At 46.7% G+C, this 24,681-nt stretch overlaps 1 protein-coding gene and 1 long non-coding RNA gene across 2 annotated transcripts in view; one reads left to right on the forward strand and one right to left on the reverse strand.

Annotated features, from left to right (window-relative positions):
* Positions 1-382: 382 nt before the first annotated feature.
* LOC143828855 (potassium channel, subfamily K, member 16-like) lies at positions 383-17,978 on the forward strand. Its single transcript, XM_077319028.1, has 6 exons — positions 383-594; positions 3,563-3,763; positions 9,386-9,494; positions 13,614-13,780; positions 15,658-15,826; positions 17,476-17,978. The coding sequence occupies exons 1-6, from the start codon at positions 475-477 to the stop codon at positions 17,760-17,762; spliced, it is 1,053 nt and encodes a 350-aa protein (XP_077175143.1). The 5' UTR covers positions 383-474; the 3' UTR covers positions 17,763-17,978.
* LOC143828856 (uncharacterized) overlaps positions 15,478-24,681 on the reverse strand; it is a 29,037-nt gene continuing 19,833 nt past the window's right edge. The window contains exon 3 of the long non-coding RNA XR_013227937.1: positions 15,478-15,758. This is a non-coding gene — a long non-coding RNA (uncharacterized LOC143828856). The remainder of the gene's footprint in view (positions 15,759-24,681) is intronic.

Raw genomic sequence — 24,681 nt, forward strand, 5'->3', positions numbered from 1 at the left:
GCGACCAGAACATATTTGATGGACTGTGCGTGCACACAAAAGCTCACACCTTGAATAAATCTTTGTTTGTGTTAAATTGTGCCACTGGATTCAAAATTTGTTCTGCGACTTCAGACCAACACAGCTACCTACCTAAGACTGTAAATCTGTGTCAACGTAAACTAGAGAAAATAAAGATGGATGTTCACCCATATACTCATTTCCCTCCCAATTTAAAAATTCTGGTTACGGGCCCAGGAAACAACCTTTTCTCTGGCCCACAGGCTTGTAAGTAACCCAGCTGGTCCAGAGGGGTGAGGTCACAGAGGCTAGGGCACAACCACCAAACTAGATTATGTACCCACGACCTCACAGAGCCCCCTTGGATAAGATGAGCTGTCCCTCCCCAAAGAGTTGAAAGGAGGTGCTAAGTCTGCTGACAGAAAACCGAGGCTGAAGAGAGCAGGTAATTCGGAAACTTCTGGGTATTGTTGGATGGAGACACAGAGGAACGGAGGATGGGAGTGCAGAGCGCAGAGCGTCAGCCAGGACATGTACAAGAGCCATGTTCAATTTTCTGCTCTTGCAGAGGAAGAAGAGTTTTCACCCGTGGAGGTAGGAAAATAGGTTGTAAGATGGCAAATGGGCTTTGTGTGGCAGTTCTGTGTTAGGATATACCTGGAGACTTTGGGGGTGGATCTGGCAGTAGGTGGGCTTTGGGCTGGGCTGGGACCTCAGTGGCATACATTGCTATGGAGTCCACTCTCCAAAGCAGCCATTCTCCAGGGGAATTGATCTCTTTATCTGAAGAAGAGCTATAATCCCAGGGAATCCCCAGGCCACACCTGGAGGCTGGCATCCCTGAGTCCCCCCTCCCAAGCAGCCCTTTCCTCCAGGGGAACCGTTCTCTGCAGTCTGGAGAGGAGCTGTCATTCCAGGGGATCCCCAGGCCCCACCTGGAGGCTGGCATCCCTGAGTCCCCCCTCCCAAGCAGCCCTTTCCTCCAGGGGAACTGATCTCTGCAGTCTGGAGAGGAGCTGTCATTCCAGGGGATCCCCAGGCCCCACCTGGAGGCTGGCATCCCTGAGTCCCCCCTCCCAAGCAGCCCTTTCCTCCAGGGGAACTGATCTCTGCAGCCTGGAGAGGAGCTGTCATTCCAGGGGATCCCCAGGCCCCACCTGGAGGCTGGCATCCCTGAGTCCCCCCTCCCAAGCAGCCCTTTTCTCCAGGGGAACCGTTCTCTGCAGTCTGGAGATGAGCTGTCATTCCAGGGAATCTCCAGGCCCCACCTGGAGGCTGGCATCCCTGAGTCCCCCCTCCCAAGCAGCCCTTTTCTCCAGGGGAACTGATCTCTGAAGTCTGGAGAGGAGCTGTCATTCCAGGGGATCCCCAGGCCCCACCTGGAGGCTGGCATCCCTGAGTCCCCCCTCCCAAGCAGCCCCTTCCTCCAGGGGAACTGATCTCTGCAGTCTGGAGAGGAGCTGTCATTCCAGGGGATCCCCAGACCCCACCTGGAGGCTGGCATCCCTGAGTCCCCCCTCCCAAGCAGCCCTTTCCTCCAGGGGAATCTATCTTTAATTTGGAGATAAGATATAAAACTGGTGTGTGTGTGTGTGGGGGGGGGGAATCCCATCACTAGAACAGAGTACTTGTGGATTGTAAGGTAAACATGAGCAGGCAGTGTGATGCAGCGGTAAAAAAGGCAAATGCCATTTTGGGCTGTATCAACAGGGGCATCACATCAAAATCATAAGATGTCATAGTCCCATTGTATACAGCACTGGTCAGACCACACCTGGAGTACTGTGTGCAGTTCTGGAGGCCTCACTTCAAGAAGGACGTAGATAAAATTGAAAGGGTACAGAGGAGAGCGACGAAGATGATCTGGGGCCAAGGGACCAAGCCCTATGAAGATAGGTTGAGGGACTTGGGAATGTTCAGCCTGGAGAAAAGGAGGTTGAGAGGGGACATGATAGCCCTCTTTAAGTATTTGAAAGGTTGTCACTTGGAGGAGGGCAGGATGCTGTTTCTGTTGGCTGCAGAGGAGAGGACGCGCAGTAATGGGTTTAAACTACAATGATATAGGCTAGATATCAGGAAAAAATTTTTCACAGTCAGAGTAGTTCAGCAGTGGAATAGGCTGCCTAAGGAGGTGGTGAGCTCCCCCTCACTGGCAGTCTTCAAGAGAAGGTTGGATACACACTTTTCTTGGATGCTTTAGGATGCTTACGGCTGATCCTGCGTTGAGCAGGAGGTTGGACTAGATGGCCTGTATGGCCCCTTCCAACTCTATGATTCTGTGAGTCTGGGAGGAGAAGGTGATGAGCAGGGATGTCATTTGGTAGAGTCCCCTGGTTATTTTCTACAGGGGAACTGATCTCTGTCTTCTGAAATCAGTTGTAATTCAAGGAGAACTCCAGCTCCACCTAGAGGTTGGTGACCCTAAATGGGGTGTCCAAACAGGTCAGTGAAATCAGGTAATTTGATTGCTCACTTCTCCACGTGCAGCCAGCTGGGTGATCTTGGGCTAGTCACAGTCCTGTTACAGCTGTTCTCACAAAGCAGTTCTCTCAGAACTGCCCCGCCTACTTCACAGGGTGTCTGTTGCAGGGAAGGGAAGGGGAGGCAATTGTAAACCACTTTGAGGCTCCTATGGGCAGTGAAAAGCAGGGTCTAAAAGCCAGCTCTTTTTCGTCTTCCCTGGCTTGGTTCCCTTGGAAGAAAACACACTGGAGACTTAAAGCAGATACTCTCAAATGAGTTAAGAATATATGGGTTGAACACAGATGCAAGTACACCTACGAGGGAGGAGATTGCTCGATTAACCTTTGAGTTAGGGCCATAAGTAATAGCAGCACAAGGACCGAGGCCCTGTAAAGCAGTGGTCCCCAACCCGCGGGCCGCGGCCCGTTGCCGGGCCGCAAAGGCCTTGGTCCCGGGCCACGGCTCCCTCTCCCCGCCCCCCCACAGTAAAAAACTTCTCAGGCCGCAAGCTTGCGGCCCGGGAAGCTTCTTACTGCGGGAGGGGGGGGAGAGGGAATCAGGGCCGTGCCCACGCATCGCGCATGCGTGGCCGAAATCGCGCATTCGTGGCACTTCCGTGCATGCGTGAAAGTTCCGCGCATGCGCGATTTCGGCCACGCATGCGCAATGCGTGGGCGCGGCCCGGGTGCGCATGCACAATACGCGGGCGTGCTTTGCGCGGCATGCGCAGGTGGGCAGTTGCCCTGCCGGTCCCCAGCCTCAAAAAGGTTGGGGACCACTGCTGTAAAGAACGAAAGGAGATCTGTGCCAAAAAAACCCCCACATGTTTTATGGTGTGTCTAACACTCCGAATGCCTTCCCTGAGGAGGTGAGCTTTGTGTGAAGTGGGAAATCCTGCGCTACTATTATGATGTCTTCTCCCTTATATGTGCCTTTGGGAGGACTGGCACAAAGGTCAGTCTGAGTTCCCAGAGGAAATGGAAGCCATCCAACTCTGACTTCCCGCTCTGGTGTTTGGCGTCAAGGGGAAATACAAATAAGGGCTTGTTGACCGACCGGAATCCGGCCTGCTCCTTCCTTGGCTCCCGTTCCCGTGCAGATAGCCATGATCCACAGCAAGCTGCAGAGCTCCCTCCTGGTCGCTGGCTACCTCACTTACCTCCTGATCGGAGCCAGGATCTTCCTGGTGCTGGAGAAGGATGAAGAAATAAGACAGCAAGCCGCCGTGGTCAGGATGAAGGAGGATTTCCTGCAGAACTTCACTTCTCTCTGTCCCGCGGAGGTGGAAATGTTTGTGAAGGTAAGGTGCCCCAAAACTGCTAGACTGACAGCCGGTCTCCTCCTCCAAATTATTATTTTATTTATTATTTAGACTTTTATTCCATCCGGTCTCAAAAGATTCAGGGCGGATTAATTTCATTTATTTACTTGTGTTCAAGTGTTCTTTTACGTTGTTTGGAAGCATAGACTCATAGAGTTGGAAGGGAACTCCAGGGTCATCTAGCCCAACCCCCACAGAATGTAGGGAATTCACAACTACCTGCCCACCCACAGTGATCCCAATTCCATGCCCCGATGATGCCCCCCAACCCCCCCCCGAATCTCTGACCAGTCTGGCCTGGAGGAAATTTGCCTCCTGACCCCAAAGTGGTGAATGGTATTTCCCTGGGCATGCAAGAAAGGACCACAAGAGCCAAGCACCGATACAGTCTCTTCTGCCCACCCACTCACAATCTGTCTAATTTTACAGAATTAGCATTTCTGATGGACGGCTATCGAGACTTCCAAAGACGGAGAACCCACCACCTGCCGAGGAAGCCTGTTCCTCCGAGGAACCGCTCTAACAGTCAGGAACTTCTTAGAAAAAGAAGAGTGGGGTTTTATACTCTGCTTTTCACTACCCAAAGGAGTCTCAAAGTGGCTTACAATTGCCTTCCTTTCCTCTCCCCACAACAGGCACCTTGTGAAGTGGGGGGGGCTGAGCAAATGTGGAAAGAACTGGCCCAAGATCTCCCAGCAGGATTCTTATGGAGGAGGAGTGGGGAATCGAACCCAGTTCTCCAGATTAGAAGAGTTGGGTTTTATACCCCACTTTTCTCTACCTGAAGGAGTCTCAAAGTGGCTGCCAATCACCTTCCTTTCCTCTCCCCTCAACAGACATCTTGCGAAGCAGGTGGGGGTGAGAGAGCTCAGAGAGAACCGTGACTGGCCAAGGTCACCCAGCTGGCTTACGAAGAAGAAGAAGAATGAGTTGGTTTTTATATCTCACTTTTGTCTACCTTAAGGAGTCCCAATCATCTTCCCTTCCTTTCCCCGCAATATGTACCTACTGAGACTATTGGGGGCTGAGAGGGCTCTGAGAGAACTGGGACCGACCCAAGGCCACCCATCTCCTGTAGAAGGGAATGGGGAATCAAACCCTGCTATCCAGATTATAGTCCCACTGTTCTTAACCATGACGTCACCTTGGCTCTCCATGGAGACTCAAAGTGGCTTACCTCATTCTTCCTGCCTTCATTTTATCCTCACGACAACCCTGTGAGGTAGGTTCATCTTAGAGCCCAAGGCCACCCGGCAATCTTCTATAGCAAAGTGTGGATTTGAACCCAGATCCAACCTTGCTTACAGGTCTGAGTGGGAAAACTCCATGTAGGGTGACTGCAGAGTTTTCTGCTCTAACTGGGCCAGACCCACTCATAAACCTGTCTCACTGTCAGCCTGTTGTGAGGATAAAATGTCAGAGAGGAGAAAGAGGTAAGGCCCTACAAGGTCCCCGCTGGGGAGGAAGGCAGAGTATACCTTATCTAGTAATTTATAGTCCACCTTTGCATTCAGATTAGGATTACAGAATAAATGCATTCTGACTAGGATTACAGAATTAATGCATTCTGACTAGGATTACAGAATTAATGCACTTGGACTAGGATTGCAGAATTAATGCATTTGGACAAGATTACAGAATTAATGCATTCTGACTCGGATTACAGAACTAATACATTTGGACTATGATTACAGAATTAATGATTACAGAATTCGGAATAGGCTTACAGAATTAATGCGTTTGGCCTATGATTACAGAATTAATGAGTTGTTGTTAGGTGCGAAGTCGTGTCCGACCCATCGTGACCCCATGGACAATGGACAATGAATTAATGAGTACAGACTAGGATTACAGAATTAATGAGAGATTCAAATGGGTAGCCATGTTGGTCTGAAGTAGCACAATAAAATCAGAGTCCAGTGGCACTTTTAAGACCAACAAAGATTTATTCAAGGTGTGAGCTTTCGAGTGCAAGCACTCTTCGTCAGACTATGAATCTACCATCATAACAGTAAGAATATATAAGCAAAAGTCAATCCGGTTACATTAGTAAACTGTGTCACAGCATCCAAACACAGCCACATGATAATTCCCTGCCAAACCAGGCTTTGACAGTTTTATTTCTGATATATGTCTTTGCGAACTACAAATGGTCTTTGTAGGTCTTTGCGAACTACAAATGGGTTCGAGAGATTAACTTTTGCTTATATATTCCTACTGTTACGATGGTCAGTTCATGTATTGTTCTTATGTTCTATGTAAACGGCCCTGAGCCTCCGGGGAGGGCGCTATATAAATATAATAAATAAATAAAAATAATAAATAAATAATACTCTGAGGAAGAGTGCTTGAACTCGAAAGCTCACACCTTGAATAAATCTTTGTTGGTCTTCAAGGTGCTATCTGGACTCTGATTTTATAGAATTAATGAGTACAGATTAGTGTTACAGAATTAGGTAAATACCTTGTGCTGCTGGTGGTGGTGTAAACCAGGGGTAGTCATACTGCGGCCCTCCAGATGTCCATGGACTACAATTCCCAGGAGCCCCCTGCCAGCTGGCAGGGGGCTCCTGGGAATTGTAGTCCATGGACATCTGGAGGGCCGCAGTTTGACTACCCCTGGTGTAAACAAACAAGTCTCCGCCAACTTGTGATGACCCATATGGTTTCCAAAGCGAGACACTTTTAGAGACAGCTTGTTAGTTACTGCCTCCCTCTGTGAAGCAACCCTGAACTTCCTTGGTGGTCTTCCATCCCAATACTAGCCAGGGTTTAACCTGCTTAGCTTTGGAGATCTGATAAGATCAGATTTGCCTGGGCCATCCGTGTCCTGTCAAAAGTCACTCAGAGAGGGTTTTCCATTGCTTGCCTCTCAATATTGACTTTGGAATCCCTTGGTGGTCCAAGTACTTGCCAGAGCCTACCTTACTTAGCTTCTGAGATCTGATCAAGCTAGCCTGGTCTAGATCTGGTCAAGCTAGCCTGGACCATTCAGGTCTGGACAGGTAGAAAATGCCATCTAGTGGCTGCCCAGGGAGGTGGTGAGCTCCCCCTCACTGGCCGTCTTCAAGCAGTGGCTGGACAGGTGCTTCTCATGAATGCTTCAGGCTGATCCTGCACTGAGCTGGGATTGGACTACATGGCCTCTGAGGCCCCTTCCAACCCTATCATTCTAAGCTGCAGCCAAATTATGGTGACCCAGTGGACCTTTCAAGTCAAGAGAAGTTCAGCGGTGATGTGCTATTACCTGCCTCGGACTGACAATCCTGGGCTTGGTGGTCTTCATTGGCTGCCAATTTGCTTCTGGATCAAGTTCAAGGTTTTAGTTTTGACCATTCAGGCTATACTCGGCTTGGGCCCTGCCTACCTTTGGGACCGCCTGCCTCCTTATGCCCCCCACAGAGCACTTTGCTCTGCAGGTATGAATCTGCTGAAGGTCCCGGGGCCTCAGGAGGCCCACCTGGCCTCGACCAGGGCCAGGGCCTTTTTGGTCCTGGCGCCTACCAGGTAGAATGAGCTCCCAGGTGTGCTGCCAGCCCTGTCGGGACTCTGAGTTCCCCGGAACCTGCAAAACGGAGCTCTTCCGCCAGGTGTTTGGTTGAGGCCGGGTGGGAGTACCGGGGTTTTCGATCGGGTTCCCCCACCCTCCTAAGGCCCTATTGAACTGCAGTACAAGACTACTGAGGGGCCTATTTTCATCCTCTAGTCAGTTTATTCCATCTTATGTTATGCTTTCAGCTGCTATTTCATCTACACTGACCAATGCCTGGAATAGGGGGGACGGTTATATTAGGTCGCCACCATTGGCTATATGATCTAAACTGTTTTAATTGTTTTATTGTTTTATGGGGATTTTAAACTGTATGGATGTTTCTATTTTGTTAACCGCCGCACCGGTATAAAAATCAAATAAATAATAATAATGATGAAGAAGAGTTGGTTCTTATATGCTGCTTTTCCCTACCTGAAGGAGTCTCAAAGCGCTTACATTGGCCTTACCTTTCCTCTCCCCGCAACAGACACCCTGTGAGGGAGGGGAGGCTGAGTGAGCCCTGAGATTGCTGAAGAAGAACAAGAGTTGGTTCTTATATGCCACTTTTCTCTACCCGAAGGAGGCTCAAAGCAGCTTACAGTCGCCATCCCTTTCCTCTCCCCACAGCAGATACCCTGTGAGGTGGGTGAGGCTGAGAGAGCCCTGATATTCCTGCTCGGTCAGAACAGTTTTATCAGTGCTGTGACTATCCCAAGGTCACCCAGCTAGCTGCATGTGGGGGAGTGCAGAATCAAACCTGGTATGCCAGATTAGAAGTCCACACTCCTAACCTGGTATGCAGGTATGTAGGTAAGTACTAAGAGTGCCATCTTGGTGTGGTAGTCAAAAGTGGTGGAGAGCTGGATTTGATTCCCCACTCCTCCCCTAAATGCAGTCTCAGTTCTCTCAGAGTTCTCTCAGTCCCACCTGTCTCACAAGGGCCCATTCTGCACCAGGATCAATGTGGCAAATTGGTTTCGGAAAGAAAAAACCCAATTTTAAATAGTGGAATTCATCATTATGCATATCTGCCTTTGTAGTGGAATCCAGTTGCGTTTCAATCATTTCCCAATCAGGTTTCCAGTCTCGGCAAAAATTGCTAGGAAGGAAACGATATTTGCCGTGCTTTGTCCCGCCCCTGGCCGTCAATCAAACGAGCAGCCAATGGGCGGTTGCTACCATGCTCCGAAAAAGCCCCTTTAAGAACAGGTTTAAAAAACAACAACATTGCAACGAATCTGCATTGATTCGTTGCAACGAGAGACCCATCTAGCTGGCAGGTGGTGTCTGAGCTGGTGATTCATTGTTGCCACGCTCCCCCGTGCACGGGTGCGATTTTCTGCCGAAAATAAAGGGAACTAGCAAACGGGGCTTGTGTTGTGCTTGGTGACTTGAGCCAAGTTTTAAAGCAGCTCTGTGTAGGGACTGAAGCCGGAGAAGCCTCGCTGGATGAATGAAGGCTCGCCGGTTCGTTGCTCTCCACTCGCTCCGAGAAAAAAAATGGCGATCGCTTCGCCAGAAGTTCAGAGGAGAGAGCCAGGGGGAGGGACTTTGCTGAAACCGCAACAATGGGAATGCACAGGTCTTTTTCGGAACTGTTGCAGATTGCTTACAAGAGTGTAGCACTTTTCGGAGGGTGAATCCACCTTTTGGGATTTCCCTTTAAGCGCTACAAAGAAACGCTTTTAGCTGATCGTTTGCAGGTGTGTGGCAGTTTGTGTGCGACGTTGTGCATAACTGCAAATTAGTAGCGATGACAATTTGCCACACTCCTGTGGCAGGGTATCTGCTGTGGGGAGAGGAACAGAAGGCGATTGTGAGTCACTTTGAGACACGGGAAGCCTGCTGGTTGACTTTGGGCCAGTCACAGTTCCTTTAGAGCAGGGGTAGTCAACCCTGGTCTGATTCAGCAGGGCTCTCCTGATGTTCTTAAGGGCCTGAATCACAAAGTTAAACATGACAGAATGGTGCTATTTTCGTTAGAGACATATGTAGGTATTTTGATCCCTGTTGGCTGGGTGAGTCTTGGTTGCTGAAACCTCCCAACAGAACTCTGCCTTCCTTTACAGAATCTCATTAAAGCCATCCGGATGGGGATGGATCCGACGGGAGAGGAGAACAGCGACTGGGATTTCAGCAACTCCTTCTTCTTCGTGGGTTCTATGTTATCCACGATAGGTAAATCTACAGACAAACGTTCCAATTGCCCAACTCCTTCCCCTTTAAGGTCTCCCAAATGACATGCAGCCCGCCTTCAAGATTTTACTTTCCTTCCCAACTTTCCTTCCCCATTGTCCTTCCCATCTTACTTCTCCTATTCCCCCCTCACTCTTTGTGGCTGCAGAAAGAACAGTTTGTTGTCTGCGCTGATAAGAGCCTTGCTTCCCTGTCCTTCTCATGGCTCTGGTTGCGAATATTACGAATCTTTCCCAAGGGTCCCTGTCAGATCATAAAAACTGGGGGTGGAGGAAGGTGAGGCAGAGAATCTATCCCCTTGCCGGAAATCACTGAAATCTTGTTGTTTTCGTTCACACGCGGAAGGGTTTGCCTTATCAGCGGCAAAAATGAAAAAATGCGAAGCCATGGAAAAGAGACTCTCTTTTAATAAAATATCACTATGCAGTGTTTTTCTTAAATGCCCACAGTCATCTGGAGTCTGGTTCTAAAAATAAGAAGTCAAGAATGTCTAGTTTCTAAATGTCGGCTATATTATAAGTGGGTTTGGGCAGATTTCTTCCCATACGGAACAGCACCGTTCCTTGCTGTCGTTTTCATGGGTCTTGGCAGAAGCCTCTGAGATTAAAAAGGGCTTAGAGGATGCCAAATATGCATATTGTTAATATTAATAATGTCATTTCCCTCTCTCTGTTTCTCCAAGGAGAGCTGTAGGTTCAGGTTTCCTTCTTAATCTGTCCCACTGGCTCTTTGAAGTGAGCCAGGCTGTGTTCTAATCAAGTCCTGGGTCATTCAAAGCGTATTGTGCCTGGATGGAAATTCAAACTCAGGCATTCTCCGATCCACATCCAACACTGTCTAGTATATTATAGCAGACCAGCATACTGGCAGACAAAACCACAACAGTTTACGCAGAACAGATCTTTTCTCCGCTGTGCATGGGAGTATCTGCTCCTCCGTTGCCACCAAATTTTTCTGATGGGTTGTGTGCAGAATGTCATCAAGTGTCACCAAGGCATTTGGTTGAGGTTGACCAAACCACCGCTTTCAGTTGGCCCTCAAGCTCCCCCCCCCTCTACAACCCTAATCGGTTGCCCACAGGGTCCAGTAAGAGCTGAGCTGAGGCTCTCACAATTTCTAGTTTATGGTGTTATTGTTATGATCTTGTTAAGTTATTATTGTTATTACAGCTGTTACTGTTACCTGTTACCATGTGTTAATTGTATCTTTCCCTGTTTTCTGTAAACCGCCCTGAGCCCTCGGGGAGGGCGGTATATAAATATAATAATAAATAATAAATAAATAAGTTGCGATCCTATGAATTAATGTCCTTTGTGCCTTTGCGCAGGTCTTGCAAGTTAAGGGCTGTGAGTGACTCCCTTGACTGAGTCCATCCATCTGCCTGTTTTCCGGATGCTTTCCACTTTTGCTAGCATGATAGTCTTTTCCTGAACAAAGTTCAAAACCTGTGGCAACTTTAATACCTCACCTTTAAGACCAACAAAGTTTATTTCCGGGTATAAGTTTGTGTGTGCATGCACACTTCTTGAGATACTGCACCTTTAAGACCAGCAAATTTTATTTCTGGGTATAATACCGAGATATCTGAAGAAGTGTATGTACACACGAAATCTTATATTGAGAAATAAACTTTGTTGGTCTTAAAAGTACTACTGGACTCAAGCTTTGTTCCGCTGCTTCAGATCAACACAACGACTCACCTGAATGTATCTGATGAACTATGCTTGCCTATACCTTGTGTTAAATCCACAGGTTTGAAGTATGCCAGGGCAGAGTCTGCACTTACTTTGTTTATTCCATTGTCAATCCTGCTGAATTCAGATTGCTTTGACCTCGAGTCTTCCTCTCCCCCTCCTCCCCATTGAAACAGGAAAGTCTTCTGCACGTGGTTAGGGAGGCTCAGAAGAGGGGGGGGGAGGCAAATGGAAACTCTTTCTTTGTTTTCTTGAAGGGGGGAGAGGATCCAAGAAGTCAGAGGAGGGAGGAAAAAATCCTTTCTTTTCTTGAAGGGGGGGGGGGGGTAAGAGGATCGAAGAAGGCAGAAAAAAAAAATCCAAGACCAACAGAAGTTGAGAGAAATTAGGGGCTTCTCCTTTAAGGCAGGCTTGTCACATGACCACTTGTGGCCAATCATGGGTTCCCTACCACGGAGGAGAGCCCAGATTCAAAACAATGCAATTTTAAAATATATTGAGCATTAAAAGCACTCCAAGATATCGCACAATAAAGGTAGGGTCACTCTGGATCAATCCTTCTTGCTGCAGAAGGAAAATTTAAATCGCCCCAAATCAAAACGGAAATCGCATTCTGTGTAGAGGGCAGGGACTGAATCGACCTGGGGTTGGAATAAAAGCTCCGTGCAGTTTACACCCAGGACACTGGGAGTTCAATCAGCTCTTTATTGTGATCTCAGTCTGATGTCATAAGAGGTAAAACTGAACTGAGAACTTTTATACATAAACAAAAATTGGATCTTCCCACCAGCTTGTTCTAGTGGTTAGGAGTGTGGACTTCTAATCTGGCAAGCCGGGTTTGATTCTGCGCTCCCCCACATGCAGCCAGCTGGGTGACCTTGGGCTCGCCATGGCACTGATAAAACTGTTCTGACCGAGCAGGAATCTCAGGGCTCTCTCAGCCTCACCCACCCCACAGGGTGTCTGTTGTGGGGAGAGGAATGGGAAGGCGACTGTAAGCCGCTTTGAGCCTCCTTTGGGTAGAGAAAAGTGGCATATAAGAACCAACTCTTCTTCTTTTTCTTCTTCTTTTGGTCAATTTCAGGTTTAAACTGATTCGATCTGACAGAGGGGATCTAGCCATGCATTGGTCAGTTACATTGCTCACTTCGATCTGGCCTTGGACCTCAAACAAGGTGCTTGGCAGATCTGCGAACACACCACCTAGTATAAAGCTTTGTGGGTCTGAAAGGTGCCCCTGGACTCAAACTTTTGTCCTTTTGTTTCAGACCAAAATGGCCGTCCATCTGAATTTGTCTTTTCCAGTGAGTCTTGTCTCCCCACAATGTAACCCAAGTACGATAGCCTTAGTTTAGTCGTTATTTCAGGGAGAGGTCAAGCTCGGCTAGAACGAGAAAGCTCTTATTTATCCGATAAGCGCCTGTAAAAGTTGATTAAAATATATTAGGGACCAATTAATCTGTGCCAAGGAATCTTGGAATGAATGCCATATCACAGTGTAGAATACCCAAGGATTCGGTTTGTCTGGCTCTCATGTGAGACAAACAGCTTGGCTTTGGATTTGACACAGTGCAGGCTATCTTTCTTGGCTTGGTACCGCAGTGGATTTGGAGGAGCAGATAACATTTTTTTTTTTGGTTTCGTGATTATTCTGGTGTGCCTGCTAAATCTTCATGGATTCAAGCCGAGAACAACACAGCCTGGCCCTGAAACGATGTGAAATGTGTCACTTATTCCAGCCACATACCAAGGCGGGTGAGTGAGGGAGGGGGGAATCCATCAGATTTTGTGTGAGAAACCTTCCAGTGTGAGAAAGTCCTGGTGACATGAATATGAGAATGTGGCCCTTCGCATATAAATTTTAAGTAAATTAATGCACGGGAGATGGAGGATTTATCCAGTCTAAGGAGCAGGGAGGTGAATCAGGAAGGATCGGGTAAACTAGCCGGCCTTGGTGTTTGGTTATGTCAGCAGAGTTGAAATCTGCAAAGGCATGAAGCACCAGACTGCTTATCATAATTTTATTATGGAGCAATTATGTGTAGAAAGAGGAAAGAAGGGAGTTCTAACTGTTCTAACTGTTCTCTGCAGTCCTTCTGTCTGTTTGTTTTGGAGGCAAGCGGGGAGGAAGTATACTTAAAGGAGCAGGAAGTCTCCCACTGAGCCAATCAGAATGCCAGAGGGAATAATTTGAAAAATATTGGGAAGTTCCTGATCTAACTATGCTAAAAGCACATCTCCTCCGATGCCCCCTGCAGGACATTCTTTATATTCTGCTCAATCATGCACAATGCAGAGCTTGCACGTTCCAACAGGTTAGGACCGTACTCCATAGCTTTTGCAGGATAATGATAAATCCAGGATGGTTTATGCAACTTTCTGTGTGTGTCTCTCCCCCCCCCAACAGGCTATGGAAATCTTTCTCCCAAAACAGCAGGGGGCCAGCTCTTCTGTGTCGTTTTCTCTCTCTTCGGCATCCCCCTGAACATCGTTTTTTTACACCACATTGGCAAGATGCTCTCGTTGCTCTGTGAAAGGCTTGCAAAATGCTTGTTCAGGAAGGGCGTGAAGAAGGTAAGGAGCTCTGCTGATATATCCCAGGATGATTGAGTTTCTTTACAGCAGCCATGAAAGTTTACTGTGTTAGTCAATTCCTTCATTCTGCAGGGGGTCAGACTAGATGACCCAGGAAGTCCCTTCCAACTAGATGTACCTCTTGGGTCATCTAGTCCAACCCCCCCCCCCACACACACACAATGCAGGACACTCTCAACCCTCTCACTCATCCACTGTCACCTGCCACCCCCTTGAGCCTTCACAGAATCAGCCTCTCCGTCAGATGGCTCTCCAGCCTCTGCTTAAAAATCTCCAAAGATGGAGAACCCACCACCTCCCGAGGAAGCCTGTTCCACTGAGGAACTGCTCTAACGTTCAGGATCGGATGTTTAGATGGAATTTCTTTTGCATTAATTTCATCCCCTTGGTTCTGGTCCGTCCCTCTGGGGCAAGAGAGAACAACTCTGTTCCATCCTCGATATGGCAGCCTTTTAAATACTTGAAAATGGCTATCAGATCCCCTCTCAGTCGTCTCCTCTCCAGGCTAAACAGACCAACTTTTCCTCCTACGCCTTGGTCACCAAACCCCTCACCATCTTTGTTTCCCTCCTCTGGACACGCTCCAGTTTGTCTACATCCGTCTTCAACTGGGGTGCCCAAAACTGAACACAGGACGCCAAGTGAGGCCCAAACAGAACTCTATGGTTCTGTGATTCTAGCCAACTTCTCTTACAGTAGTCAACCATGGCAGACGGGGGATCTGCTGTTTATGATTAAGCTGAGGCTCAGTGAACAGAGCACCTGCTTAGGATTGCAGAGGGTCCCAGGTTCCATCCCTGGCATCTCCAAAAGGACCAAAAGGGGTAGGTGTTATGAAAAACCTCTGCTAGCAACAATGGAGAGCAGCTGCCAGCCTGAGTAGTCAATACTGACCTTGAAGGACTCAGTTAAGAAGTCAGCTTCATGTCTTTACCACTGAAGATCATTGTCCAGAATATACAAATATAGAAGTACTAGCTTCAAAGCCTGTTCCTAAGAACGGGCCTTGAAAGGGTCCCCTCCCCTGGCCCCTGGCCAGGCAGCTTAAAGTGGCTTTGGGCCACTGCTCGCAGCCAGATCAAGTGGGGCGGGCGGGGCTGGGCAGCTCATTAGCAGGGCTGGGACAGAGCTCCTTAGCAGGCAGTCAGCAGGCTGGGAGGCCCTTGTCAGCAGGCTCAGCCTAGCAGGCCGGGAGGCCCTCATTAGCAAGCCCAGCCTAGCAGGCCAAGAAGTCCTCGTTAGCAAGGCCTCCACCATGACCCTTTGCCCAAGGCCCTCTCCCCTTACCTGCTGCTGGCTCCAGGCACTGAGGCGTCTGAGAGCAAAGAGGCTAGAGTCCAGGGACGGAGGGCAGGAGCTGCAGGGGCAGGGCCAATCAGGAAAAAGCTGTCTGCACCCTGATTGGCCCTATTCCAACTTGGACAGCCAGACACGTCCCACCCCCTAGGCTGTTTCATAAATATATAGAGGAACAACAATGGATAAGGATAAGGATTGTTCTAGAAACATTTATGGCTACTGATTATGGGTAAGGTCAAGATGAAAAAAACAACACCTACTGCCCTCTTGGTAAAGATGCCCCACTGCTGTGCCCCCCCCAGTCTAGCTCTGGGAGACCTTATGATGACCCAACCCAGGACTGCTAATGCTGGTACAATTGTCGACACCGACTTAAATTGTCGCTTCAATTTAATTTTAAATGTTCCATTTTTTAGAAATTGAATTGAATGGCTCAATATTTTATGTTATGATTTTTGTTTGATGTTTTAATATGAGCCGGCTTGCTGGGAGGCCGGTATATGCCATCTTGGACAGTTCAGATGCATCGAATTTGCCATTTTCGTTTTGTCTTCAAGAAAACGACGAGGTTTCTGACTCTCCTGTTCTTCCTGGTGATGGGGATCCTCGTCTTCATTTGCGTGCCATCCGCTATCTTCCAAGTGATGGAGGACTGGACCTATGGCGAAGCAATCTATTTTGCCTTTATTACCCTCAGCACCATTGGTTTTGGGGATTACATCATAGGTAAGGCTTCATTGAGCAGCCTAATGAATAACAGACCTACAGAGGATTTCTAAGAACTATGTTGGTTCTACACAGACTATATTAGACGGTATAGTTGGTGGGTTCTCCATCTTTTGAGATTTTTAAACAGAGGCTGGAGAGCCATCTAACAGAGAGGCTGATTCTGTGAAGGGTCAAGGGGTGGCAGGTGACAGTGGATGAGCGACAGGGTTGTGAGTGTCCTGTGTAGTGCAGGGGGTTGGACTAGATGAGCCAGGATGTCCCTTCCAACTCTATGATTCTAGGATTCTGAATTCCGTCTCAACATCCGAAAGAAGTTCCTGACAGTCAGAGTGGGTCCTCAGTCGGACAGGCTTCCTGGGGAGGTAGTGGGTTCTCCATCTTTTGAGATTTTCAAACAGAGGCTGGAGAGCCATCTGACGAAGAGACTGATTCTGTGAAGGCTCAAGGGGGTGGCAGGTCCCTTCCAACTCTATGATTCAACTCTATGATTCAACTCTATGATTCTATGTCCATTTATCTGTCTCCTTCCGCATGGCTGCTAAGAAATTCCAGCAGCTTCTATCCAGGTATGAAAGCAAATAAAAACTAAATAAACACATAAACACATAAACACACAAACACACAAACAAACAAACAAACAAATAGATGAGGTCCCAACTCTGGGTTGAAATACTATTGTTGTAGGTCTTGCATTATATATAGTGCATTTATTGTGCACAATACATGTTAATTTGTATATTTAGGTTTTGTGGGTGGAGCCTGATGGAGTGGAGTTTGAGGAGGGGAGGGGCTTCAGTGGGGTGTCATGCCATGGAATCCACCTTCCAAAATGTCCATTTTCTCCAGGTTAACTGATTTCTGTTACCAAGAGTTGTCATCCCAGGTAATCTGCGGCTACCACCTGGAGGTTGGTAACCCTAATACCAGCCCTAACAGCTACATCCGGTGACACATTTGAGCCCCATTAAACATGAACATTCAGGTAAAATGAACTGGCTTTCCCCCCAGATTTGCCTGTTGCTCTATGCCCCTCTCTGGGCCTTGTGCACTGCGGGTACCAACTTGTTGGTTGTTCCCGGCCCTAGAGAAGCTTGCCTGGCCTCAACCAGGGCGAGGATCTTTTCGGTCCTGGCCCCTGCCTGGTGGAACAACCTCCTAGGAGAGCTGCAGGCCCTGCGGGAGCTTTTGGCATTCCACAGGGTCTGCAAGATGGAGCTCTTCTGCCAGGTTTATGGTTGAGGCTTCGGTCCGAGGGGAAGATCTGGTTCCCCTTCCCTTGGTGTTAAAGGCAGCAGTACTCCAGGGTAATCTCTTGGCATTGGGTTATGGCTCCCTCTCGCTACCACTCATTGGATGTTATTATGGGGAGAATGGGATAGTTGATTATACCACCATGTTTCTTACTCATATGTTGTAATTTTAATAGGGTTTTGTTGGGTTTTATATTAATGGACTGTTGTAATCTGCCAAGAGCCGTTCCCGGGAGTGGCGGGGAATAAAAATCTAAATAATAATGGTAATAATGATAGTGATGATGATATTTAATTATTTAATAATAATTTAATTATTAATTATTAATAAAATTAATAATAATAATAATTATTATTATCATCTTACCACATGTTATCTTTTCTCTGTTCCTCCAGGGAGACAGCACAGCAAGAGATATTTTCCCTATTACCGAGTTTTTGTAGCGATCTGGATTATTTTTGGGCTTGCATGGATAGCCCTGCTGTTTAATCTACTGACAAATTTATTTGAAGACCCGGATATGAAGCCGATAGGAGATCTTCTTCCGATCGAGACAGTGAGGAGAAAAAAGAGGAAGTCAGGACAGAGCCCGCCTACGCAGTTGAACACAGTTTGTCATGACGTCCCAAACAACATGAACAGGAAAACGAGTTACAGAAGCAAGGAAACTCTGACTTTTTGAAGTCAAACATCATTGAGTGATTACTCTGGGGGTTTGCTGAACACTGACCAAGTTGATGATGTTAGACATTATTCAATTTCAAATAAAATTTGTGTTTTTATGGAACATTGGACTGTTTTTCGGCTGAATCTCTCCTGACTTCACAACACTGTCAACACTGCTTTGCCCAAGATGTCTTATTTGGAATCTCAGATTTCAGGATTTATTTACATTTAGAGTAAATAAATGCTTTTTAAATATTCTTTAATTTGGAGTCGGTAGATTTGTTATAAGGAGTCAGTCCCCTCCTTCCCCCCCTTGCCCAATTGTTCTGGAAATTCAAATATCAAATTATGGGCTCAAGACCTCTCATTGAAGATGCTTACTGTTGATAAAGGAGACAAATATCAAACAAGGCAGGAAACATATTCGTATGTAATACGGACCTATTGTCACACAGTGGACAACCAGTTTACTCTATTAGTGCATTTTAAAATAACTTGACCACTGAGGGAAGTCCCTTTGGGTCGAAACACATTTGGTCTCAGTTCCATGTGTTATTGTGAAATGTATATACAGTATATAATTATGATTTATTGATCTTTTAAATTTTTTATTTCACCCTGGATAATGTAGGGTTGTGGTCCCACTGCAATACAGGCCACGCCATTTAAAAAATGGAGAGGGGAGGGCAGGAGCAAGGAAAGGACAAAGCTGACGAGACTATCGTGCGTTTCCCCCTCCATAATGGACTTATCCCTAGTTGCTCACTGGTTGCTCACCGGCGGTTTGCGCGATTTAAGGTGTTAAATCCAATTTTCTGGATTCCCAAAATCGCAATTCAAAAATGGCCAAATTGCGACCCGGCTACTGGACAGCCTTGGGATGTTCGTGACATCATGTGGAAATAGCTATATATGCTGCCAACACTTGAAGGCCATCCAGGAATATTTTCCTCATGCGGAAATGGCCTACATTTCACTTGTAGCTCAACCTTTTAGTAATTCTATGCTAGACCACTGAAGAAGGCCATTTGGCTGAAATGTACAGTCAGTGTCATAATAGAAGAAGAAGAGTTGGTTCTTATATTAGGTGTATGTCTGATATAAACGTATGATTTTAATCAATTTGAGGCTATTATCGGGGCCTATGTTTTTAATTTATCTGTAATAAATACATGTATTTCCCTGTACTTGATAACATAGATTCAAGCAGATACTTGATAACTTGATAACTGTACTTGATAACATAGATTCAGACCCTGTTGGTCTGAAGCAGCAGAACAAAGTTCGAGTCCTGTAGCACAAAGTTTTATTAAAGATAAAAACATTTCTGTGCAAGCACACCAGATATATGAATTGTTTTTGCACATGAAAAGCTTGTATGTTGAATAAAACTTGGTCTTAAAGGTGCCCCGGGACTCAAACTTTTTAATGTTTGTTGTATTGTTATATTTTGTTATATAATGAGCTACAGCATTACTGGGCCCTTAAATCTGGATTTTTTTTTAACATTCTAGTTCATAATTCGACTTTGGGGTTAAGTTTCCCCCCCTCCCCTCCTTTCTTTGTGTTTTGTTGTTCAGCATCGCCAACTCCCCCTAGCAGCTAAGAAGAGAAATAGAGATGAGGCCAATACCTCCTCTGAGCATAATTCTCTGGGAATTCTTAGAGGTGTTGAATGAGGCAGCGGTACCTACGCTGCTGAAGAATTAATCTTCGGATCTGCAGAAACCCGCCAACTACCATCCCATCTTGCACTTAGTGTTTCTAGGGAAAGTGTTGGTAAGGGCTGCTGTGGATCACATATAAACATTCCTGGATGAAGCTTGAGTCTTAGATCCGTCTCTAAGCCCTGCAGGAGCTAGCACATTTCTGCAGGGCTTGCAAAATGGAGCTCTTCCACCAAGCCTTTGGGTAGGGCCAATGACCTGATAACCTCCCCTGGCCCCTCCGGAACCCCCTTCCTATTCAGAAACCTCCACTGGATACATCACAGGGCAATCTTTGGCCGGCCGATCTGTTTGGGTTATGGTCCAACGTTAACTGGTTAATGTTAACTGTTAGTGCTGTGTGGGGTCAAACTTGAAATGATTAAAGAGTTATGGTTAAATGTTTAATTGTATTAATACAGTTCACTGAGTCTGATTCCCCGAGTAGGGCTGTACCGACTCTTGCTGGAATGATTTACGTAAACCATGGTAGCCCACAGTGCCTCCCTCCATTAGGAAGGAACCCACAGTGGGGAGGGTATAAAAATGCAAATGAATCGCTGTTGTAGATCGGCCGTTAATTAAAGCTCTCGTTGAGCTCATTATGGACTCTTGTGCCTTTGTTCTGGGATGTTGTGGCCGCTTAAGTGCCAACTATCATTTCCTTAGCAAGCCCCCTTGTGTTCCTGAATCCTATGGGGAGCAGTTGATTTATTTCTGGGGAAGCTGTGTGTTGTGCATGGAATTTCAACAGTGTTGCTTCTAACCTCCATGCAAACGAAGGAACATGAATCAGCAAATCGTAGACTCTTACAGAATGGACTTATGGACCAATGATGAACTCCTGTTAAGGACCAATCAGGTCCTTTGATGGGCTTGTACAAGTGTATATAAGTTCGAGGTGTTCCATAGATCAGTGTTCCTAGTTGGTGTTGGGTTTGCTGCCAGTGGAAGGGCATGTGAGCGGGCAGCAGAAGGATACACAGGGGGCACATGGGTGGGTTGGTATTCCTGGGTAACCTTGTCCTGAACTTCCTTAAAAGCTTCTTCCACCAAGCTTTTGGTGGGGGCCAATGATCCAACACCATCGAATTCCATCTCCCCCAACAGAAACTTCTGTGGAGAACATAAAATATGTTCCTATATTAGAAATAATGGTGACTATACCAGTGGTACTGCTGAATGTAAATTTAATCATGTGGCGTAATTTTAAGTGGTTTTTAAATGTTTTAATGTTAATTTGTTTGCTTGTTATTTTTACTGATGATGTAAACAGCCGATGATGATGATGATAAAGAGCAATCTGGGATTACAAGCACCAGAGTGGGAAAAACTTGGAAAAATTGGGGGTGGAGCCTATAGAGAGTGGAGTTTAGGGAGGGATTTCAAATGCCATATAGTTTACCTTCTAAGCGGCCATTTTCTCCCAGGATGGCTAGAATTAGACCTGTCTCCTGAATTACGATGGAAGAATTAGGAATTCTAGGACATTCTAGGACAGATAACAATGCAAGAGGGCTAACAAGCAGGATTCTCTACCTAGGTATATGAAAAGAGTATTGGAATCGTAAAATCCTATAGTTAGAAGGGGCCATACAGGCCATCTAGCCCCCTGCTCAGTGCAGGATCAGCCTAAAGCTTCCAGGATATGTCCAGCCACTGCTTGAAGACTGCCAGTGAGGGCGAGCTCACCACCTACTTAGCCGATTTCACTGCTGAACTACTTGGACTGTGAACATTTTCCTCTTGATATCTAGCTGATATCGTTCTACATGTAGTTTAAAGCCATTCCTGCAGGTCCTATCTTCTGATGCCAACAGGAACAACTCCCGGCGTCAAAGGGATAATCTTTCAAGTACTTAAAGACAGAAATCCTGTCTCCTCTCAACCTCTTCTTCTCCAGGCTGCACAAACGACTCCAGGTGAGATCAGACCAATGCAGTATATGACGGGACTCTGACCTTGTTATTCTGATGGGATGCCTCTGTTGGTACAGCCCAAGACTGCATTTGCCTTCTTTACCACCACATCACACTGTCTGCTCATGTTTAGCTTTGTTGTTGTTAGGTGCAAAGTTGTGTCCGACCCATTGCGACCCCATGGACAATGATCCTCCAGGCCTTCCTGTCCTCTACCATTCCCCGGAGTGCATTTAAGTTTGCACCGACTGCTTCAGGGACTCCATCCAGCCACCTCATTCTCTGTCGCCCCCTTCTTCTTTTGCCCTCAATCGCTCCCAGCATTAGGCTCTTCTCCAGGGAGTCCTTCCTTCTCATGAGGTGGCCAAAGTATTTGAGTTTCATCTTCAGGATCTGGCCTTCTAAAGAGCAGTCAGGGTTGATCTCCTCTAGGACTGACCGGTTTGTTCGCCTTGCAGTCCAAGGGACTCGCAAGAGTCTTCTCCAGCACCAGAGTTCAAAAGCCTCAATTCTTTGACGCTCAGCCTTCCTTATGGTCCTACTTTCGCAGCCATACATTGCAACTGGGAAGACCATAGCCTTGACTAGACGCACTTTTGTTGGCAGATTGATGTCTCTGCTTTTTAGGATGCTGTCTAGATTTGCCATAGCTTTCCTCCCCAGGAGCAAGCGTCTTTTAAATTCTTTCCTGCAGTCCCCATCTGCAGTGATCTTGGAGCCCAGGAAAATAAAATCTGTCACTATCTCCATTTCTTCCCTATCTATTTGCCAGGAATTGAGCAGGTCGGATGCCATGATCTTTGTTTTCTTGATGTTGAGTTTCAAGCCAACCTTTGCACTCTCCTCTTTCACCCGCATCAACAGGCTCTTTAGTTCCTCTTCACTTTCTGCCATTAGAGTGGTATCATCTGCATATCTGAGGTTGTTGATATTTCTCCCTGCAATCTTGATCCCAATTTGTGACTCCTCTAATCCCGCTTTTCTCATGATGTTCTCAAGTTAAATAGGCAAGGTGACAGTATACAGCCTTGCCGAACTCCTTTCTCAATTTTGAACCAATCAGTGATTCCATGTTCAGTTCTCACTGTTGCTTCTTGACCTGCATATAAGTTTCTCAAGAGACAGATAAGGTGCTCTGATATTCCCATCTCTTTAAGAACTTGCCACAATTTGTTGTGCTCCACACAATCAAAGGCTTTAGCACAGTCAATGAAGCAGAAGTAGATGTTCTTCTGGAACTCCCTAGCTTTCTCCATGATCCAGCATATGTTGGCAATTTGATCTCTAGTTCCTCTGCCTCTTCGAAATCCTGCCTGTACTTTTGGAAGCTCTCGGTCCAGGGGGGGGGGGGGAGTCCAAAGAGCCAAACACGAGAACGAAGATGAGGAGTTTCTGGTTTATTTTTAGAACCAATTTGGAAGGGATCAGGCCGGGCGTGGAAGCCCTGAGACAATGTTTGATAGGATTCAGTGGGAAACTGTCAAAAAGTGTTGATGGCACATTAATGGGTGAACTAGGCCTTGACAATGAAGTTATTTCTGTCCAAATTGCTCTTAGGCTGGGTGTGCTTATTTTTGATGAGACTGTGCAAATGTTTGGCATCCGGGCAACACAAGAGTGGATCGACCTGTAGACTATAATCATGGCTTCACAGAGGACCATAAAAGTCAAGGATGGACAAATGACCTACCTAAACCTCTTGGCAATAAAACCGAAAAGGGTTTACTTAAAATATTGGTTTGCCCAGTGCTTAGATTTTCCAAGGCCATTTTTATTGTGTTGTACACTTTAAAAGCTAAGACTTTCACATAATATCACAGCAGTCTATTCAGCTGTAGAGGTTAAGCAATCTGTTGTCTGGCCTTCAGTATTTTTTTCCCCACCCAGAAAACACTTTCTTCTCAAGCTCCTCTCCTGCCCCCCCTTCTTGTAACCCTCTCTAAACTCTCCTTAAACCAGGCTATCTCAATTGGGGTTTCTTGATGGCCCTGGGAGAGTTTCCTGAATGGATGGGAGGTAATTAATTCTTAATGTATTTCATTAATTTGTTAAACGTATATTATGATGGTCATATCGACCAGCCCTTTCCTCCCAAAATGGCCAATGAGGGGCCTGGAGGGGGTGGGAAGGGGAGGGTCCCAAGTTGGGCATGTCCACAGCTCTGCTTCCCAATCATATTCTGCACGATCGCGCCACTTCTGGGGTTTCTTGAAACCTGAAGAAAGTTTCAAGGGTTTCTCAATGGTAAAAAAAGTTGAGAAAGGCCGATCTAAACAACGGTCATTTTGTTTTCAGTCCATTTCCTCATCGTTCCCAGCATAGAATCCTGCAGTAATCTCATAATGATCCCTTCCCAACCGGCCTGCGCCAATCTACATCACAGGTGTGAATTACGGAGAACTTCTCCAAAGCAAGCTACAGGCCATGTGCAATGGAAGACTGAAGAATATTTCAGGGGTTTCTCAACAGTAAAAAAGTTGAGGAAGGCTGTCTTAAAACCTTTGTCACTTCACTCGTATCTTTCCCTTTCACAATTATTTAATTTTTGTGATAACCCAAAGCTCTGTTTGGCTCCACGCCCCCCCGCCCCGCCCCAATATATGCCACTCCCTGTATAACACCTGTATTTTATGCAGCTTAAAGAATACAAGAGCTTTATGGAGACTTGAACCAACTTGAGAGAGAGAGAGAGAGAGAGCAGTCTAACGGACTAACTGTTCTTCTTTATCTGAAGGCAAACAGAGAGGAAGTGGGATCAAAGGATCAGGAAGTCTCCAACTGAGCCAATCAGAACACAAGAGGAAATAATTTGAACGTACAGGGAAGTTCCTGTTTGAACTATGCTAAATACATATCTCCTCCAACGTCCCCTGTAGAATATTCTTCATATTCCTCTGAATCATGCACACCTCAGTTGTTTCATGTTTCAATCTTTTTAGACAGCCTTTCCACTCAAAAGATTTTCAAGACAATGCACAACGAATGAAAGCATCTGCACCATTAAATTATAAAGTCACTCCAGAAGAACATAAAACCAACAGCTAACAACAGTTGCCTTGGGGGAACAGCGCTGGCATGCTGCAAATATTGGGTTTGATCTGTACTTACGAAATGTATAGGCCATAAGATAAGCTGCCCATCCGTCCCGACTCCTGCGGGACACTCGTGCTTTCCTGGTCTTCGTCCCAGGTCTCGCCCGGGTCCTTAAAAGTCCCGCCAGCCAGAGCCCCCTCCCTGCCTCCCTCCCTCCCTCCCTGCCTCCTGGCCAGCAGGATAGCTAGCAGCGGCGCTCCGTCCTGGCTGGCCCTGT

This window comes from Paroedura picta, chromosome 2 (genome assembly GCF_049243985.1).
Source record: "Paroedura picta isolate Pp20150507F chromosome 2, Ppicta_v3.0, whole genome shotgun sequence".
NCBI lineage: Eukaryota > Metazoa > Chordata > Lepidosauria > Squamata > Gekkonidae > Paroedura > Paroedura picta.